The sequence below is a fragment of the Siniperca chuatsi genome, linkage group LG10 (assembly GCF_020085105.1).
Source record: "Siniperca chuatsi isolate FFG_IHB_CAS linkage group LG10, ASM2008510v1, whole genome shotgun sequence".
Lineage (NCBI taxonomy): Eukaryota > Metazoa > Chordata > Actinopteri > Centrarchiformes > Sinipercidae > Siniperca > Siniperca chuatsi.
The window spans coordinates 12,834,411-12,855,971 of NC_058051.1; the positions used below are offsets into that span (position 1 = coordinate 12,834,411).

The window sequence follows — 21,561 nt, forward strand, 5'->3', positions numbered from 1 at the left end:
AACTGAAGCAGCTAAATGGAATTCAGCCATCATCAATTTTTCTCTAATTTAATTTTGCCAAAAAATGTCCTCTGTGAAAAGGCCTATTGAAAGTTGTTGTCTGGTGTAAATACAATAAACACACTCAAAACACTGTTAGAATATGTGTATTGTAGAGAAGGCAGTTATTGAGAGGCAGTCAGTTGTGTTTGGTGTTTTCTGATAATTTGCCGGCATCATTTGGCGTCCCTACTAGAAGACAAGATGCCCTGCGTTATCCATGTTGACACATGATGTAGTCATCAAAGACCTGGAGAAATCATCTTTGGTGATGAAAATTTTGGTTATGAGCACAGGTATGTAATGAACTGAATGAACTGTAAGACAGATTTGCATAAATCTCTTGAAAAAAGAGAATAAAATCTCACAACAAACCAGTGACGTTTTTGATGTCCATGAAAATATATGTGACCCTCTGTCTTACACCATGAATAACAACTTTAAATAAAATTGAATGCCACTTACTCACTGTTTACTCACTACTTCCCCCTGCAGTAAACACTGACAAATCAATCATTTTACATCCGACTCATGTGATAAAATTTTTACTTCCTCTTTGTAAATTTACCACCTACTCGCCGTCACTGTTTTCGAGCCCTTTGGACGGAACCAACTAAGAGGACTGATCCTACCAACAGTCACATGACACAGATGGTCTTCCATCATGCATTTAGACAGCACAGTGCAGACGTCTGTGTGTTTGTGCTTGTATGTATACCGCAGGAACTTTCCCCAGGGAATAGGAGCCTTTGGAAGAACTGAATTGCAGGTGATGTGATGTAACAAGTTAAAACAATAGAGTTATGCAGCTGTGTGATGGGTGCAACTTAATGGGTGTAATTTGCCTAATCTTCCCGGGTCTTTAGACTACGGTGGAAACGCACACACGTCTCTGTATGGGCCTGCGAGAATGAGGACCGGACTATTTCACAATGATGACAAAACCAGTCCCAACCCTGGCCATTCACTGTATTGTTCCTTTAAAGAGAGGCAACCCTGTTGTTCTGGGAAGGTTTTTTTCCTGCTAAGCTTTTGTCTGGTTCCTCTGTTTCACCACACACACACACACACACACACACAGACACACAGGATAAACAGAGAACCACAGTGAACAAGCCTTAATTATATCTGGAAGTCTGGCTTGAACTCCTATCACTGTCAGTCTGTAATCAAATTAAGTGATATGTCGGCAGCTACAAAGGAAACATGGCACAGTAAAATATAGATATACTTGATTTACATGGACTCTTAGCCTTAAGTGTAGCAAATTAACTTGATATGATATGTAGTATTAGATTCTACAATCAATATTCTGTGCAGTGTACCTTTTCCTAAAAATAAAATCATACATAACTCAAATAAAATAACCACTGTCTTGATGTTGTTGTCGCAATACAACTTGCAAACTCAATCACATCCACTGACGTGTAATTATTGATCTTGGTTTTATGGCTGCTACATGAGCATGTAATTACATTTCTCCACTGAATGTTTCCCTAATAAGTAGTTCAGTTCATTTCTCAGGTGGAATTTCACCGGACACGCCTTCCCTCGTCATACCTCTGATATCCCAGAGTACAAAGGGGCATCATATAATGAATTTCCTGTTTTATTTTTCCCAATGGTGGGTGGATTACCAGAAAGGCTTTAAGTGAGACAGAGTGTAGCTGTCTCATTTTCTGCTGTGTCATTCTTAGCTTGCCACAGTGACTGAGCCAGCGTGAGTAAGAGGAGGAAGATGCACGATGTTGTAAAGCGTAGAGGTCTAAACAGAGACTAGAGTTAACATGTCCAACACAGAGCAAATAAAGGAGAGATGAACTGAAGTGACTCACCAAAATACTTGAGAAATCAGTCAGCATTAGCACACTGAGTTTAGTATGGACCCTCATTTCCATTACAGTTCAGGCAGTGAACCACACACACATTTCCTCATCCAAATGAGTTCAATAAGGAGGGTTGTTTCTCTCACATTTACTCTTTAATTCGGTGAATTAAACAGTGAATTTCTACAATCTAATTCCCATACCCTGTTGTCATAAATTTCCAGTGTCTCCATCATTTCCTCTTTCTCATCTTTAAAGTTGCAATAATCATGTTCTATGGCTAACGTGTTACAGCATAGTTGCTTATTTGCTGTTTCTGGCTGCCTGATGATTTTAAGTAAAATGTTACCTCTCTTTGTAGCTCTGGTTTGGCCTCCATCAACTCCTAAGAAAGATACCTGTCTCTTTAGCTGCTTGGTGTGTGACTTTCTTTACCAGCTAGTTGCTAATCTTGTTATTTGGTGCTGAGCAGGTAGCCTACAGTAGGTTTACTGGAGTTTTTTGTTGAAAACAGGATTGTTGAGAGCTGTAACACTGGACGGTACAGTAAATTTGCATCCGTAACACCAAAACAATGGCTAAAAAGCTGAGCGTAGAGCTGCAGAGTTGGCAGATAATTCACTACAAGTTTGTAATTGGTAATAATGAGCAATCCCTTTCACATTGCATGTAGCAATTTTATTGTTACTGTGAAAAAATATTGAAGTGGAGCTTTGCATATGATTGTGATTCTAATTCTGTTTTTGAGACCAAGTGTTGCGCAATCCCCTTCCTCATCATCTTTTTTTTTCAGATTGTCCTGGTACACTTTGTTTTACATCATCCATCTGCAGTGTTTTCACTGCCACCAGTGTCTCAAGTAGGAGAAGGTAGCATTGCGCCTTATTAAGTTTGTTTTGTTAATGGAATCTAACCCCAAAACCTCCCACTGTAGTTATCTCAGCTCATAATAAATATTCAGATTTTTTTTTAAATTGATTTTTATTAAACGTTCTGCTGAAGATGGGCGCAACAGGACTATCAAATATGAGATGTCGTCTTTATTTCATTAAAAGGAACTTTCATTTTCACATATATGCATCCTCACACCTTTTAGCCCCTAGGCTTCCATGGACATACATCTTTGCAGTCATCTTTTGTTCGCATTGTTCAAATATTTTTCCATGTTTACTGCACGGTATAAAACATCAGAAAAGGGTGCTACATTTGTTTGGACACAACTGTGTAAATGTGCAAGATGAAAAATGACTGTCAAACATAAACTCTAGAATTTAAAATTCAAGTTTTTTGTTGTTTTTTTTGTCCATTGTCCTCAGCTACACTGACAAGGCATCACAAACAGCAGAATTGAATGAAACAAGAACAATTTACACTGATTAACACTTTTTTTCATTTTGTCATCAAGTACCCTGTATTATACAAACAGTCTTTTTTCTTTTTTTTTAATCTCCTTTCCCTCAGAGAAACAGACTGTCTGTCAATAGCAACTAGTCAACAAAAACAAATTGCCAAGTCACATCCTGGTTCACAAAGAACCATTTACACACAAGAAAATAGAAAAATAATGATTTAGCTTGAGTCTTTCATATCTTGATTCTGGCGTTGGGAAGGGGAAATTACTGCCCTCAAAAACATCAAAATACCACCTGCCCACAACGAGTCTTATAAAGTTTTTATTAAACCAGGAAACTCGTAAAAAAGAATCCTGTCCCGTTTAAAAAGTGCAGTCTGTCTTGTAAAGGCTCATCTTTAGAAAAAAATAACCATCCCATGTTCAGGCGCACATGGAAAACAAATGTCCATGATGTAGATTTAGCTGTGATGAAGCTGATGTCTGGTGTTTGTTGCACTCTGATGACCTTACACGTTGGTGACCTCGATGCTGGTGTAACCGCGGATCGGGCTTCCCTCGGCTCTGGGCGGAGTCTGGTCTCGAACTTCCCGAGGCAGGGAGCCATAGCTGCTATGGCAACTCAAGTCCCGCCCACTGCGTGCTTTGGGGCTGAACCCTGCTGGAGGCTGGAACAGAAACCCAGATACACTCAAACAATGCTCCACCCCGCCTCCCCCACCCCCATGTTGTATTCAGCCTGCTGCCATACATGTTGTCTTGTCTGCACCGTATTCACAATCTCATTAATGTTGCTGTCTGCTGTGTCAAATCTGTATTGTGTAAAATTCTTCTAATGCCTTTTAATGTGTTAGAACTACGCTCCATGTCTTCTGCAGTAATTGCAGATCAAAAGTGACCGAGCCTGATTTTGATTGTTATATCAAAACATTGGCTGAAATCAAGAACAACAACTCGTGAAAGTTTCCAGTATAGTAATTTTTTTCCTCACCTTGACAGCCCTCCTTCTCAGCGAGCCTTCTTCATCAGTGTGTCGGCCAGTAGAGCTGGGCGGTCTCCCCAGGGAGTTCTGGTGAAGGAGGGTTGGTGGCGTTCCCAGGTTTAGACGCTCGTAGTCCTGCTTGGCATCCGCCCTACAGGGAACATGGGAAAGAGCAGAGTGTTGGGGACAGCAGTGAATAGCATTTAAGAGACACTAGAATGAAGTTTTGTACAACATTTACAGAAAAATACAACATATATTATCAGAGATTGTCCCTTTCAGGTTAATCAAATCTACTTACACATAACCAGAGGCTATTATAAGTGGAGCTATAGTGGGGTCTGTCTTGGTGTCTCTATGTGAATGTCTCCTCTCACCTGGCCAGGCCAATCAGGGTTTTCATCTCCTCAACAAGGTGTCGGCGAACCATGTGCTTGCTGCTGGGGATCCCCAGTGCTGATGCCATGGCATCAGTGTTAAAAGTGGGGTCAAGCACCATGACAGCACCATGAACTCCACTGTTTAGAAGACTTTCAGCGAACTCCTGGACAGGTGGATGGAAAGAAGGCCAAAAGTGACTTCTTTCATTCATAACATCAAATCTAAAATTCTCTGATAATACAATAAAACTGTGGCCATTATTGGTTAAAGGAAAATGCACTGATAAACAGTCTCAAAAAATTCAAATCAGTCAAATTTGCTGCGAGACAAAGAACATATTGATTAATTTATTGAGATCAGTATAAATTCACACTTCCTGAGGATATTAACAAGATGTCAGTCCAGACGGCTTTATCTCTACACACCTTGAATATGGTCATGCCTCATAATGGAAACATGTTTTCCTATGCCAAGACAGTAGACAATGTTGACTGCGGATATTCATATTGCAGCGTCACCATAGAGGCTGTAATCTGAAAGCCTTTGTAATCAACTAGTAGCAGCTTAGAAGTGCAATAACAAAGGCCATCTATCACTCTGTGGAGATAGGGAGGGCTGAGTAAACACAAGAGCCTCGATTACCCACAACCACGTGATAGTGTTCTTATAATGCTCAGTACATTAATATCGCTTGATTATTAATATTTTATCAAAATATTTGCTTTGTTGCAATGACTGTATGGCAACTTTTGCTTGAAAATGTGTCAGCTTCAGTTTTATATAATATATAATATATTGTTTACATAAAAGTTAGACCTGTTTTACATGTGTTCAGTCTTAAAGGTGCATTCTCTTTCTCTCTGTCCTCACCTTTAGGTCAATATCTCTGATCCATTTGATGACCCGATGAGAGGTCCATGCCAATGGATCCACGTTCTGGTGCTCACACTGTATCCGGCGAGCCTGCAGTGCCTGGAAACCATTTCAACAAACAGCTTTTACTCAACTGATAGGTTCTATTTTCACCTGCTGCTAGAGCATACCCAAGTATATTCATTGTTGTCCTCTGCTTGTGAACGTAGTGTGGAATAGTACTTACCTCCTTGTCGAAATTGAGTAAGTGCAGCAGTTCGATGCCCAGCAGCAAGCTGACCTGGTGGAACTTCTTGGTGATGTTGAGGTGACGTTCAAGGTCCCGACGTGTCAGGGAGTTCAGCATGCGCCCGTCTACCAAGTGGGTGTGAAAGGCCTGGGAGTACTGAGGCAAGCCCACGTCGCTTAACCAGGCTTTGGCCACCCAGTGGTGGTCCATATCTGCAGCCTTGGACAGTCTGCAGACAAACAGTGCAACAATTTCTTAACGGGTCACTTAAACCAAAATCACATAAAATGTTCTCACTTAGTGTTTGTAGTATCTATCCATGAAGACAGGTGATGTGGCTTTATGGATGGCAATGTCTGTAGGTCGGTCGGTTGGTCCAGATCTCAACAGCTATTGGATGGCTTACCATGAAATGTTGTACAGACATTCATGGCCATCATCAGATTTAAATTTAGACAGACAAAAAAATAATAATAATCAGCAGCAGTTTTGATAATATAATAACCATTTAAGATTTTTTTTTTAAATTAAAAAATGCCAACGAAATTCACTGGTTCCAGCTTATCAAAAAATAAATGTATTGGTTTTGATAGTCTTCTGTGATAGTAAAATTAATATCTATGAGTTTTGGACTGTTGGTCACACAAAACACACTCTTTGAATATGTCAACCTGGGCTGAAAATTATGATGGGAATTTTTCACCATTACCACAATTATTTGAGAAGATAATTATTAGATTAATTAATAATGAAAATAATTGCTAGTTGCAGCCCTAAAAAAATACATTTGAAAAATAACATATATTTCCAGAAAAAACGTGTCCCTGTTACATAGGATAGTCTACAGATCTCACTGCCAACAGAAAGGGACTATTTCTTTGATGTGAAGTAGAAAACTGTTCACTGTGAGGTCTGTGGTTTATCCAGTGTAACAGAGATTCTGGAAAGGCACATTGCTGTTGAATTTTTCAAGTGCAATTTTCCAATGCTGTGAGGCTACAGAACTGAATATTTCGAAACCTGGGCACATAAAGCCCAAACTGCAGTAGCTGCATGGCTAAATATCACAAGGGGTAAGTGAGAAAATATGAATGATGAACTGACCCTTTCACCTATTTAATATTGTTGTTAATAAAGCGAGGAAAACACATATTTGGACAGAACACCAGCTTATTGCTGGGCTAATAGACACGTTTACCTATGGAAGAGGTTTCAGTTTAACTGACCTGTATGACATTAATCTGTAAGAGGAAGCTTTCAAAACAGCTGTAAAGACAGTGAGACTGTTGCATTTATTGAAACTTTATGTCTAAACATTTATCTCTCTACTTGAAGTCATTATTATGACTTCTGAGAGTTATAAGGAAAGTTGATCCCACACTACTGTTGTTACTATAAATCACCAATAGATGGCCCTCTTACACTACCACATAATGTACAGTTCATACAAGAATTTTCTGTTTCCCTTCCTCACCCTCTACCATTCTCAGCATCTCTGTAATCCTCAATGGCCAGGCGGAGTTTCCGGCGATGCATTAAACTGCTGACACCTAAACCCAGCTCCAGGTCTTCATCTGTAAGCCCAAGTAAAACCTGCAAAATGTCAAAGTAGCCTGATACAGTTTACTGCAACTAAAGCCACACAGCCTAAGTGTCCTATAAACAAATACCAGGTGGTTTCAAAATAGAGGATTGAAATATGACAGGTTGGTAATCTATACATTTGCAGTTGTGCACAATAATGTATGTAAAATGCAAAGTGAGTCCAACTGCATCATGTCAGTGATGTTATTCTACCTTTCCACTCTTGACATTTTCTGAGCAGGTGCGGATGTACATGGGCATCGCCATGACAACCTCCAGCCAGGCTTGCACAGTGCCTGCCCTCCACTGGGACATGGGTGTTGTCCTGGCCAGCTCCACCTGCTGGAGGCGGTCCAGCTGGTCCTCCGACCCGTCTGACAGGCTAAGGCTGAGGCGAGTGGGGCTGGAGAGGCTGTCTGAGTCTGGGTGAGTGGGTGAGGGGAGGAGGGAGACATGTGGATTATGTAGTTGAGGGTGTGAGTGAAGGCAGAGGTGGGAGTGGGTATAGTGAGCAATGAAAAAACGAAACGTTAATTCCAACATACTGCAACAAATTAAAATCAGTTTAACATAAAATCCGCCGAGTGGGGGAAGGGAAGTAGATGTGAGTAATTTCTTCAAAACAAACACGTTTTTAACAACATCCTAAGCTTTTGGTGGCATGACAACAAGCCAAGTGTTTGCCAGGGATGCTGTAAACAAAGTTGCAGCTTTTATAAACAAGCTCTTCACTTAAAAAATCCATTAAATGGGCAGCTGTTTGAGCTGTTGAATTAACATGACTCATCTGTTTAAATTACCCTGCAGCAACAGCTTGATGAAAACAAAAAGCCTGCAATTTGGAAAATTACGTTATATTTTGATGCATTATGATCACATGAAATCTGCCTCACATTATAATTTACTGTGCGTAAATTCTGCCTTGTGCCCTTTAAATGCTCCTTAGATTATTCCCCATAGTCTTATATTGCTTACCTGTTATGTTACTAAGTTGGGCCAAATGTTTTCTGTTTACATTTCCCTCAAGATTTCAATGTCTGGAGGAATCAGGCCAAGAAAAAAATTGGCCAACATTGCAGTTCACTTTGTTTCACTGAGAGCTATTTCTAGTGTCTTTACCAGAGGGTGGCAACCTAGTGCCAGTTTTGGGCTCAGCAGTTGGTAAAGCATCATGTATTGCTTTTAATATTGAACATATTATCATTGTTCTGATTGCTCACGACATATGCAAGCGTGGAGTACGCTCATCCCCTTGAGGTGTGAGGAGTTGTTGGTTTTTGTCATTTTTTTCAGACTGAGTGCCCAAAGTACAAATAGTCATGCTTGTGCAGCAACACTTAATTTTTTCTATTTGATAACAAAATTACTTTCCTCAAAGTCACATTTTCTGAAGCCCTCTACATCAGCACAAATACTGGAATATTGCAGTCCTCTATGGCTCACCCAGTGACTGTACATGGGCTTTAGCCATTAAGGCTAAAACTGTAAGGCTAAGCTAATGAGCCTGGTTCAGTCATAGTACGGCCACAGAATCTTTCTCCTACTTGTTGGACCCTTTACTCACCAACACAATCCATTTTGTTTCAACTGTTCAGTGAAAAAATAAAAATGTGAGATAGAAAGATGCTCTCTATCCAAATCATCCAGTTTGAAATTTTACCTGGGGCCTCCAACCTAAAAACAGACCAAAAAATAAATCAACAGTTGTTTGTTTCCGCTATGGTTCTGTCTCTTTGTGTCTTGTGCAAATGGAAACCCTATTTTCTGGCAGGCTTTACTGTACCACTGTGTGTTTACTCAAAAAGAGATTCATGACTGAATGATTGTAGGGTCCAAATAAACAGGTTTCTTTTAAACTCAACTTAAGCAATTCATCTCAAGCTGGATGCTTTTATGTGTCTTCTAAGAGCACTGTATAAAATGAAGGCTGAACTGAACTAAACTACACTTGTAAGTGCCAGTACCCTTCTGAGAGCAATTCATATTAAGCTGAATAAATCTGCTCTCTGGACAGAAATGCATTCTTGTCAAGATACAAGGTCTGTTTTTAACTCTGTAGCGAGTCCTAACAAAAGCATGCCACATTAAGATCTGCAGGATTGACTCTCTGACATCCAGCTGAAGGCCAAACTGTTGGAGACTGGACTCTCTGCGACCTGAGAGTTAGGGCCTCCTGTGGGGCTGACCCTCTTATACCTTTTTAAATCCCACTGAAAGTGGAGTGAGTCAGAGGAAAATCCAACAGCTATGTGGTCGTATTACTATGAAGAGTTTTGTGTCCCTTATCTGAGGCCATGTGTGTTAGGTGTGTTTTGTAAAAACTGTGATGGATCATTAATCCTTTATTTACACTTCACGTAAGACACAGGAGACTGTTTTGTATAAGCAATCAATCCTTAAACGTGCCTTTCAATAGCTGGTGTAATGGATATTATTTTTATAATGCTACAATACAATACAGCGTTTCTGATGTGATGTCATACTCAAGATGAGGAATGGATGAGCAGATAGTGTTGTGTACCAAGATGTAAATGATACATTTGTTAGAAATTGGACATCTTCAGTTTTTGTAATAAATAATGTTTTACAATTGAATGGATCAACAGTTCGGATGGAAACAAGTTCACAATTTAAGATAAATTATTACACCAAAGGTGGCTAGCCAGTGCTGTACCTAGTACACTGTATCTAATAGCTACAGTATCTAGCTAGAGAGTAAATTGCCTCCATATGTTGGGAAATGCGCTTATTCGCCGAGAGATGAGATGATGATCGATATTGCTCTCATGTTTGTATGATAAATATGAATCTACAGCCAGTCTGTTTCCAGTCTTTGTGCTAAGCTAATTGACTGCTGGCTATAGCTTGAATTTTAGTTCAAATAATAGTTTGTCATTTTGGGAAATATGCTTACTCGCTTTCTTGCCTAGAGTTAGATGAGAAGACTGATACGACTCTTATGTGTATGGTAATTACGAAGCTATAGCCAGTCTGTTTCCAGTCTATGCTAAATTAAGCTAACCGGCTGCTGGTTGTAGTTTCATATTTAGCTTACAGACATTAAAGTGGTATCAACTCTCAACAAGAAAGCAAATAAGTGTATTTCCCAAAATGTAAAACTACTATAAAACTTCAATTAATAGCCTGGTCTTTTATTTGCTTCAATCGCTAAACTCAACCTACCTGTATTTGGGACAGGCATCTATATATACATTTACTTCAATCAGGCTAACCTTAAGAAGGTTATGCTTAACTTCCATCAACATATTGACTGCACCACAAGGGGAATAAACACTCTGGATCACTGTTCAAAAACGGATACAGAGCGGAATTGCTACCCACGTTCACAAAGAGCGACCATCTTGTTGAGGTCAAAGTATGTAAACAAACTACGACACATGCTCCCAGTGACACGAGAGGTCAGGAAATGGTCAGGCCAATCAGATGGCGCCCTACACCTACAGTTTGCACTACATGACGCAGTCTGCAGCACGTTCCAGGACACTACCGTCAATGTCACCGAAGACATCAATGGATTCACTGAGTCTGTGGTGGATTTAATTTGTAAAACAACAGAAGCAACTGTACCCAAAACCACAGTTAAATCATTCCACAACCAGAAACCATGGATTACCAGAACCATCCGAGATGCCATAAACACATGCACTACAGCCTACAACTTAGGGTTGCAGTCTGGAAACATGGACAATTATAACGGAGCAGCCTACAAGTTAAGAAGAGCGGTAAAGGAGGCAAAAAGGGATTATGGGAAGAAAGTGGAACTACAATTCCAGGAGGGCAATCCCAGATGCATGTGGCAAGGTCCAAGAACTATGACAGTTTACAAGCCCACCCACCTTGTCAAGTGCTGATGCATCTCTAGCAAGTGAGCTAAACAACTTTTATGCTAGCTTTGAGTTCATCGGCAGCTAACAAGCAAAAACAGATGAAGCAGAGGTTAATGGATGGGTGAGTGCACCTTTCACACCTATCACCCTTTCTGAGCATGACCTCAGGAGGGCTTTCAAGCATGTGAGCACATCCTCCACACCACCCTATCTCACCTGGACAAGAAAGGGAGCTATGTGACATTGCTGTTCATTGACTACACTTCAGTTTTTAACACCATAGTTCAAGGACCTGGGATTAAACACCTCACTGTCCATGTGGATCCTTGACTTCCTGACGGGCAGACCCGAGGTGGTGAGGGTGGGCGGACACACCTCTTCCACCCTCATCCTCATCACTGGAGCACCCCAGGGCTGTATTTTGAGGCCCCTGCTGTACTCCCTGCACACACACGACTGTGTAGCCACTTTCAACTCCAACACCATCATCAAGTTTGCAGACGACACAGCTGTGATGGGGCTGATCAAAGAGAACAATGACAGGGCCTACCTGAAGGAAGCACAGGACCTGACCTGCTGGTGTCAAGACAACAACCTACTCCTGAAGTTCAGCAAGACTACAGAGCTGATAATGGACTTTGGGAAGAAGCAGGGAATGAACTACGCCCCCCTTAATATCAACAGGTCCTCGGTGGACAGGGTGGACAGCTTCAAGTACCTGGGCGTCAACATCACAGAGGGCCTGACCTGGGTGCTGCATACTGACTCATTGGTGAGAAAGGCAAAGCCGAGACTTTCACCTCAGACCTTTGAGGAAATTCTGGGTAACCCCTCAAATACTGAGGAATTTCGACCTTTGCTCCCTGCTGCGGTTGGGAAGAAGGTACCAGCACTGAGAGGCTCAGGAAGAGCTTCTACCTCCCCCCCCCAATCATACACATATATTTATTACTATTCCTATTCTATTTAAACACTTTTTAATGCACAAATTGAAGGAACTGGCGTACATTTCACTGTGATTGTACCTTATATGATTACATGTGACAAATAAACTTGATTGACTGGTATGGGACAGGCCTTTAATTCCTTTCGCACAAAACACTTGATGGGACATACAGTAACTAATCGAGGAATCAACACATATTTGGACTTAGGTAGGGAGTCACCACTTTTTTTTCATCTCTCTTGTTTACCACGCCAGTAAGTCTGAATGAATTATACTTTAGTTCTCAAGGTTTCCATAAAATTAACTGAACGACTGAATTGTGGAGAATCTAACCGATCTAGCGATGCATGTCCTTATTGACAAAAGTTTAAACATTTATATTTGTATTTGTGATCTAAGCAGCTTTGAACTAGCTCGAGCGGGCAGCCTGGTGGGCTTTAAGAGGTTTTATACATCCAAAGAACTTCTATAAAAAACAGACCCGGCGTCTAATTGAGACCTGCGTTTATTTGTCAAAACATGTAGCCACACCGGTTCAGTAAAAGGGACTCTAAGGGGACATTTAATTGGGACTTGGCTTTTAATTGACGTTTTACGGTATTCCTTTAACTGCTAAATTCAAGCGGTCATTGTTGTTGAAAGTTCCAGGAAGAGACTTTAGTTCAGGAGGATGTTGTTGTAATACCAATAGATATTAGAGGAAAAAAAAAACACTTGATCTTGCCCCCGAAAGCTTATCTATATATTGTATATATAGAGAGATATGCATTTTGTAGCTCACAGTAACACTCAATTGTTTTTGGATGGTTTGCATCAGATTTAGATTCAACTTGAAGAAGTGCTAAATTCCATGGTCATTTTGTGATGATGTTTGAGAGTTAGAAGGCATCTGCAAACACAGTTTGCAACCCAGCACAGCTAATTTTTAAAGCAATTGGGACTGATGTACCTTGGTCTTACTGTATCTGATTGATTACTTCTTGGGTCACTTCACTGTGTTGAGAGTCCGGTGGAGGTGAGACAAGAGGGGTCAGTGTTAGAGGTCAGGGGTCAAATCAAAGCAGAACATTATTGACACCATGTGCTGACATGTATGAGTTCTGTTCCAACAATCTGATATGGCTTCCTTTCCCCTCTCCTCTATTTTCTGATCACTGATTTCAATATCACAGGAAGAAGAGGAAGAAATGCTTTTCAGTGTGAATAAGGAGTTAAAATTATAAAGAAGAGGAAAGGAGGCCATTTGGAAGCTTTTGGGATGCAGTCCTCTCAGAGATGGACTTGCATGGCTGAGAGAGGCTAACGCATATGTTAAAAATGGCAGCCCCCCAGCATAAAGGGACGAATCAGGATTAGAGCCATACCACAACAAATGAACACATACACACACAAACATTAACACAGGGAAAGAGAGGACAGCCATATGGAAATTCAACATTATTTATTTTATTTTAAAATAATCTTATTTTTCTCATTTAGTTCTTTTGAGCGTAATTTTGTTGCCATGCCATTAAAAGTTTGCTACTACCCGCTTCTAAACATCTCAGGACCTCAAAATCCAAAGTCCTCCACTGAGGCCTATATCTTTGACTTTAAATAAAACTCTTTAATAATAATAATATTAATTTTATTTCTGTAATGTTATCTCATTTACAAAAAGTAAAATATTTGTGGAAAATAAAAAAACAAAGAGGCCGTGGCTCAAAACATAAAAATCATACAATGTTTTTCATTTGATATGTTTTTTCCCCCCATCAGCAGAGGATCAAAAAGGTTGGTTAAATGAAAAAATAAAAATAGCCTAGATTTTCATACATTTCATTAAATGTTTAATGAAATAAAAATGATTGAGCTGTTGTTCTTATACATACATTTTAATACATGATGACTTTTCTGAATTACCTTAGTGATTCACCTCTAAATCCAATATCTGCGAGCCCAAATGTATGTTGAGCTAAGGGTTAAAATGATAATCCCCTTACTGCTTACATGGACGCTCTTTTGACAAGCACTGTAGTTAAATACAGCTCCAATGTAATCTGTGACTCCATAGTGTTTCAGAAGAAACTGACAAATACCCAGTGTTAGTTTAATAACAGGGAGAGAAAATATTTCCTGGGTTGGCAGTGCAGACTCAATCAATCCAATGAAAGGATGAAAATAATCCAATGTCTGTAGTTATTCTTTTGCTTGAAGAAATGCTATTAACCTTTGGCACAAAGTTAATTGCTTTTTTCAGCAATGGCCTGAACTCTGCATCTGAATTTTTTGGTGAGTTCATGGGGTCATGGGAGAAGGTATGTATTTGCTTGTAGCCTGCTTAAATCTGATTTTTAACCTCCTGTGTTGGCACTTGTTATTGTTATAACAGTTCATTTAATTTCTGCTCTATGCACAGACCTCTAAATTGAAGTTCTGATTTTCTGGTAAAATGACCATCAGTTAAATATCTACTATGTTAGTATAATTGATGTTTATACCATCACATATTTTGTGATAATAGCTTTCTTTTTTTAGACTAACTTTTCCCAGAATAATTCTACTCCCACAAGCCTTTTTAAGTATTAATAAAATGATAGCTACAAGCTACTGTAAGATCTTACAGAAAGAAAACGGTACAAAGCCTCATGAATAAATGTAATAATTATTTAATCATTTAAAGTGTAGTGCTGGATTTTCTTTGTGACTGTTGACTTTGCTGACCTTTAATATTTCAAATGTAATTTTGCATAAAGAGCCTTGTAGGTGCAGATTAAAATGTTCTTTAATGTTAAGTTTGGGATGTTACGCTCTTGAACATTAATCAGAACGTTTTCTGACTAACAAATAACCTTTGAAATGGAGGAAATCATGAATAAACATCATGAAGTAACTGACCTCTCTTTTTTTTAGACAGTTTATCACCTCCTCGACAGCATACCCAGAGAGACATTACTGTTTAGTAGGGTTTTGTTCAACATGCATTTGGGGATTGGGACTAAGTGCATGCATGTCACACATGTACCTTAGGCATGTACCTTCTATCTTAACAGATAGAAAACACATTTCTTACATTTCCTGTTTGGCTTCATGTTGCTGTGCAACAAACTGTTCTGCATAGAAAATTCATTCCTCGCTTAGCAGCGTCTTTGAAGTCTCATTTCAGCAAACATCAAGGAGTGCACAGTTTTCTTGGCGGTTGAAGGATGTGTTGTACAACCGAATTAGAAGTGGATTTGAGGAGTCTGCATGTTGCCTACAGGAAACTGTTCTCATCATGGCAGTGAGAAAGGAGGGGGATGGACCAAGCAGGACAATAAACAGGGAGGAGTTTAAGTTAAAAGGTAGTGAGAGGAGGGGAGTACATGTCAAAAATAACAAAAGGCATTCAGGACAAGGAGACATTTACACGCACAAAGTGCACATCAACTGTGTTATTTACAAGTACAGCAGTCCTTCAAGTTTCCAGTTGAGTGAAAACAAAAAGTCAAAATGTAAAGAACAATTAAAAGCCAATAACACAGCCATTTTGGAGGGCAGATACAATAGAACATATCCACATGGTCGCTGTGTCACACACTGTCCACTCTATTTACAGGACTGTACATACATACAGGTGCAATTTGCTCGTTAAGGTTTACACTTCAGCGAAGCAAGACGCGCCTCTGACCATGGCGGCTACACACATGCACACACTCTCACACACATACACACATAAGTATGCATGCATGTGAGACTACACAGGCACACACATTATTATATCTGTACACACTGAAATCAAACATACGTCCATCCTCTCACACACGCGCTTCAACACAATTCTGTCTTCTGATAATTGCCACAAAGGCTCTCCAGGTGGTTCGCTCGGACATGTGTGCTTTACCAGTCTGCATCTTCCTCTATGTAATAATCAGGCGTTGAAGTACCATCAAACAAACCAGGGTCGAGAGATTTGCGCTGCTTTCCCCGTGCGAAGACACGCGACAGAGAGCCCAGACCCATCTTCTCTTTCTTCTTCTTACGCTTCGCCTCCTCCAGATCTTCTAGGGACTGAAGGAAGAAAGAAAAAGAGAGAGGGAAGATGAAGATGAGGAGATGGGCAAAGGAAAGGAAGGAAGGAGAGATGCAAGAGCAGAGAAGTCAGTGAAGGGGTGCAGAGTGGGCGATAAAGACCAGCAAAGATAAAGATCACAACACAAAGGGGAAGTGACACTTGACATGCTGCCAGGCATGCACTTATTCAACAACCACAGCTAGTTTTCACATAAATTCAAGTCACAGCTGCAGAGTGAGTACACAACAGACTGCGTAGGGCAAACATGATTTCAGCCAGAACGATGGCGGAAGGAAACGACAGCGGCCAAGGAGCAGGACAGCTATTACAAACGAGTTGATTACTTGGGAAGGTGTGGTGGTGGGCAGCGCTTACATTGCAGAGGGAGTGAGTCCGATGGCGTGGTGAGTTGATGTCGCTTGGTGTGGATGACCGGTCTCCCTCCACTGCCGAGGCGTCGGAGATGATGGAGGGCTGACGCGAGTGGCATGGGCTCACCCGCACGGCAGCCACTAAACGGGACGAAAGGGAAAAGAGAAAAGGCTTGTTTTCTTTGGGGTGTGTTTGGGCACCAAAATGAGTGGAAAGGGAAAATCTGATTCTTCTCAGCAATTCCCTACTTAAATAAAAATATATTTAAAAAGACCCTGACCAAAAGCCTGAAATTATTTGCAATCATCTGCAGTTGCTAAGCAACAGTGAAAACAGCTTCACAGAGGTTGAGCGAGTGTGTGTGCACCGGTGAGACTGATACATACAGTACAGCCAATTGCATAGCAATTTGGGGGTCCGTGACTGTTCACACGTTTTCCCTGTTTTTTTGTCTTGGTCTGCTTCTTCCTCCAGATGTCCCCAATTAGTCAGCTACCCTTTTGAACACGTGGCTGCCCTTTTAAAACAAGCTCTAGGAGGTTTGAGATCAATCCTACTCTGGTGGAAGCAAGGCTAATTTGTGAAGAACTTTCATTTTAGGCTGGGAAGTACCAGTAGTCCAGTTTTTGCTCTTAAGTTTAGATACATTTAGTTTTGTGTTTTTGGAAGTTTTGGATGAACATCTCAGGCTGACAGCTTCTATGTGGTTGGCCGATGATACTTAACTATATAAGTGCAGATTCTGAGGGGGGAGATTATGTAACTATAATGTTACCTTCAGAATACAGTTATTTCATAATAAGAATATTTTTTTAATAATAATGACAATAATAATAAAGCTTTTGTTATTAGTATGTTATTTGACTTTTGTATGTTGCTTGCCTAATTTAGCACATACTGACCCCTATTTGCAGAAATTTAAAATGGGAGTCAATAACAGTTGATGCTTTCGCTTGCAGTTTGCAATGCATTTCAGCTGCCACTGCCTGCCTGTCGGGTGAGCCATGGTTCACATAAGTAGTAATAGAGAATGTTGTTTCTCCTCCTTCGTCTGTGGTATATGTCTGCACAAATGAGTTAAATGGGGAACCTACAGTAGCAAGTCTTGTGAGGGGCCTGAAAAGTAGAAATAGGGCCCAAAAAATAAATTACAAGGTCAGGTGAAAAAAGCTGAAATTTTCAAAAAATATTACAAATACAGTTTCCCTTAGAACCTGGATTAAGTTACTGCAACATCACAGACAAAATTTATGAATTTGATTTACTCCTCATTTTTTGTCAAAATACGTTTATCCAGACAGAAACAGTACATCCAACTGATCCTCAGCTGCCACCATTCTCAAATACAGAGGAAACATTTGTGTGCGGCAAAGACAAACAGAAGCTGTAAAGCCAAAAATATGTTCACTGCGCATGAAATGTCATGACTGGAACATCATCGGTGGCAAACAATGTGGTCATACTGAGCAGATGGCAGGAGTGAATGTGTGTGAAGAAGGTTTACATGAGCATGCAGAGGTTAAATTATGGCAAAACCACCTCGTATGAGTCAGTTCATGTACAGGATGAGGGTGTTACGGTATGTGTGCTCATGTTGGCCTACCTTGTCTGTCAGAGGGATGCCCCGTGTGGACATAGAGGGTCTGCTGACTCTGTCTGATGGCAGCAGTCAGGGGAAGGTCAGCCTGCATCACCCACTCTTGGTTGTTGCCGTTGACAACCGTTTCCGTGGGCATGGCCAGAGAGTGACGCTTGGGCACGTCCTTGGTCAGGGTGGCTAGTGACTGTTTGGCCTTAAGAAGGTAGACAGACAGATGCAATCAGCCAGAAAGCAAACCCACAACAAGCAACAATCCTGGAGAGAAATGTTACACTTTTTTGCCATTTCTGAATTGTTTTTTCTTTCACTGTTATTGTTGTTTTTATTTATGCACATGTGTGTCATATGTGTGCGCACATGTACATGTTGAGTTATGCACCAGAATCCTGCTACAAGTCTCTGAGTGCATGCGGACATGCAAGTTCTCTCCTGGGTTCCTCATGTGGTTGTTGTCTCATGAAAAATACAGCTGTATTCATGTTTGTCTTCTGTTGTGTGAAATCTCTTTTTACCACTACTGAGAGTGCAGAGGAGAGGAAAAAAAAAAGGACAGAATATCTGGAGGAGGTGTTTGCTGTTTGCTTGCTTTTGGGGGTGGAAGTTAGGCATTGGTGGGGTGTAAAAATGGACAAACTGGAAATAAAGAAGCTTTTCTATAAGTTTAATGAATACATTTGCTCTGTAGAGCCTGGACACAAAACACAATTCACCACTTTTTAGCAGAAACAACAATGAGCTACTGGAGCCTTGGGAGATGTGTTTGTGCCTGTGTATTTTGCCTGTGTCTGTCAAAAGTTTTTTCTCCTTTGTGTGTATGTTTTCTGATAAGCCTTGACATGTGGGTGGTTTTTAAATGCTTGAAATCTTGTTACTGAGCGAATCTTATCATCATGCCAAGCGACGGCAGGCTGCAAATCAACACCAGCACAATCAGATTCATTGCAATCATCTCTACCTACCAGTGGTCAAACGATTATCAATCATAGTCTTTCACATGCAAAACAGAATGCAATCACAAACCTTTGGAGTAATCATTAGTTGTCAGAATATTTATGTATTTTTCCCCCAAGCATTGCTTCACTTAATTAGACCTAAAACACATTCAGATCAAATCACAGTGGGAATCTGTGGGATCACTGATGTTAGGATCACTGGGATCAGCAGGGTCGGCTGAGGGTTAGTCAAAAACGTGCAGCTGAGGAGGGGCTTTCCAAAACGACAATTAGGTCACAAGTAGGAGTGATTTCCAGGGAGCGGGAAGGTCAAGAAAGGTAAAAATTTTAAGCTGGGGGCCCATCTTACCGCCACGACCCTAGGAGAGTAGTCCCTGTCCGCAACCCGCTCAAACACCCGGAACTCCATTCTCTGATTGACACAGTTACTCATCTGGGGGGTTGGAGACATGAGGGATGGCTATACTGTACATTCAAAGGATTTCTGTGTTTGATTTTATACAATATACTCAAAATAGTGCATAGTGACAGTAATGAAACTTTTAATTTATGCTTTCTTATTTCTATTTGTATGTACTGCTATTGCTTGTCGTAAATATCTTCTTGTCTTTTTCTCTTGGCAGTGATTTCAACACATGTGATGCATGTGTTTGAGCCTTGATAACTGTACTTTGGTTCAGTTCAGTATGCATTTAGTGTCCTTTCTTTCCATTATTCTGGCTTTTTTATTGGTGACTGTATTTCACACATAAAAAAACAAAACAATTTTAAGTTATTAATTATACACAAAGATGCATACTAAACATGGATATAATAAAGTTTTACAATGGCAAAGAAAGATAAAAGGTTTTTTTAAAAGCATTAAAGAGAGTCTGTCTCTCCACCTGCCTAGCTGTCTGTTAGTCTAGTTACCCCCCTGTCATTCTTTCTGTCTCACCATGGCCAGTTCAGCCTCCAGCTCCTTGATGCGGTTCTCCTTGAGGTCGAGCTGGGAGCGCAGCATCCCCGTGTGCTCCGTGGCCTCCTTGGTCTGCCGCCGCAGGTCCCACTTCTCTCTCTCTAGCAGGTCCTTCTCTTTGGCCAGTGCCTTCACCGCATCCTCGCTCTCCTAGTAGACACAGAGATCCTGATGGATTGGTTCACATATCAAGCATACCTTTGAAAAATAAACTGAATGACTCAAACCTGCTAAATAATGGCACTGAACCAAATTTCAAATCAGTCAGGGCAATATTTTTTTCTAGAAAAAGCTAGAATGCTAATGCTAGATATCTTATTGCTATTCACTACTTCCTGTGTTGTCTTGTCAGTGATTTTGAAATTATAGTTTTGCCCGAGATGACATTAAGTGCCTTTGCTTGACTAGGTAACGCAGCCTACTTAAATCTATGTTTAAGTAGGTTGCGTTACCTGTTAGTCAAGCAAAGGCACTGTTTAAGCCTTAATGTCATCTCTGCTGTGTTACGTTTTTGTAACATCACAGATACTACATGTTCTTTTGCTGTCTGTGCATGGAAATGACAGCATATAATACAAGAGCAATACACATACCTGAACCTGAATCTAATCTTAATGCCAAGAGAAACTTCTGATTGGTAATAATGTAAATCCCCACAGTCACTAAAGTTACATATGCAGAGAGTAACAATCTGGTCATTTGTCTTTACACTTGAGTAGATTAGTACATGTACACATATCCATAAAATATTCCTATCCACAGCATGCACACACATTTTGTTTTAGAGATTCATTCAGAAAAACAACATTTACAAAACCAGTTCAGAATAAAACCTAATTTTCTTTGGTTGTTTGTTGCTTGGACATAGACTGTGTTTGCAGGACTTTTTGTGTGCATTCAACCAACACACCTACAAAAGAAGAGACCCTTTTTATGGATGTTTTGTGCATGCACTTCTGTGTCACTATACTTGGTCAGAACATGGGTGCCATACTTTTCTGTGCTGCTCATAGTTGCGTATGAAGTCGCGGAGCTGCTCCTCACGGCTCTCCAGTGTGGCATAAAGCTGCTGCATCTGGTTCACCAGGTCAGCTTTCTCCGCCTTCAGGCGCTTACGGTCTGACTTCATGGCTGCAAGGAAGGATGAGAGAGAGAGAAAGAGAGAGAGAGAGAGAGAGGGGTTGTTAGTTAGCATCAGAGACCTAGCAACATTTGGTTGTGCGTGTGTTGGTGTGTGTGCATGTATGCCAGCAACAATGCATTTGTTGTGTGTGAAAAAGCATACATTTACATGTAAAGGAGAAAATAACAATATGTTAGGTAACTTATTGGTGGTGGCTTAAATCATATAAATGAAACCTTGAAAAATACTAACCTTGTGTTTTGAACAGAGCTGTTTACACCATAATTGAGAGAAAGACAACATGTTACTGTATGCATATGTCTACTGTATTGTCACAGAGCAAATGATCAACAATAAATGCTGCCTTCCCTTCTTTGTTTTTGTTAAAACATTCAAATCAATCAATTCAGACATAAATGTAAATAAAAAGACTTTAAATTACTTTAAAGGGGTCACGTATACA

General features: G+C 40.4%; 2 protein-coding genes across 5 annotated transcripts in view; both read right to left on the reverse strand.

Annotated features, from left to right (window-relative positions):
• Nucleotides 1–2,827: 2,827 nt before the first annotated feature.
• On the reverse strand, nt 2,828–13,333 carry LOC122882909 (kazrin-A-like). The gene is made up of 8 exons (XM_044210838.1): nt 13,009–13,333; nt 7,479–7,687; nt 7,156–7,274; nt 5,679–5,910; nt 5,450–5,551; nt 4,576–4,742; nt 4,208–4,349; nt 2,828–3,884 (listed from the first exon to the last, which is right to left on the reverse strand). The coding sequence occupies exons 2-8, from the start codon at nt 7,578–7,580 to the stop codon at nt 3,726–3,728; spliced, it is 1,023 nt and encodes a 340-aa protein (XP_044066773.1). The 5' UTR covers nt 7,581–7,687; nt 13,009–13,333; the 3' UTR covers nt 2,828–3,725.
• A 152-nt stretch (nt 13,334–13,485) lies between these two features.
• The window catches only part of LOC122882907 (kazrin-like), a 170,705-nt gene continuing 162,629 nt past the window's right edge, over nt 13,486–21,561 (reverse strand). For 2 of the 4 annotated variants that reach the window (XM_044210836.1, XM_044210837.1), the window contains 5 exons: nt 20,970–21,106; nt 19,955–20,125; nt 18,068–18,257; nt 16,468–16,604; nt 13,486–16,088 (listed from right to left, as the gene is read on the reverse strand). In XM_044210836.1, the coding sequence (XP_044066771.1) occupies nt 15,918–16,088; nt 16,468–16,604; nt 18,068–18,257; nt 19,955–20,125; nt 20,970–21,106 (806 nt within the window). In that variant the 3' untranslated portion in view covers nt 13,486–15,917. Of the gene's footprint in view, nt 16,089–16,467; nt 16,605–18,067; nt 18,258–19,366; nt 19,451–19,954; nt 20,126–20,969; nt 21,107–21,561 lie in introns of all 4 variants that reach the window. The other 2 variants (XM_044210835.1, XM_044210834.1) reach the window with 2 other exon arrangements.

Bases quoted from the DNA above. Each gene is read 5' to 3' on its own strand.
- LOC122882909 (XM_044210838.1), bottom strand. From the start codon at position 7,580: ATGTCCCAGTGGAGGGCAGGCACTGTGCAAGCCTGGCTGGAGGTTGTC. The intron at 5,552-5,678 runs GTAAGTACTATT...AATGGTTTCCAG, and splicing joins TACTCAATTTCGACAAGGAG to GCACTGCAGGCTCGCCGGAT. The intron at 4,350-4,575 runs GTGAGAGGAGAC...TGTTCCCTGTAG, and splicing joins ACCCTGATTGGCCTGGCCAG to GGCGGATGCCAAGCAGGACT.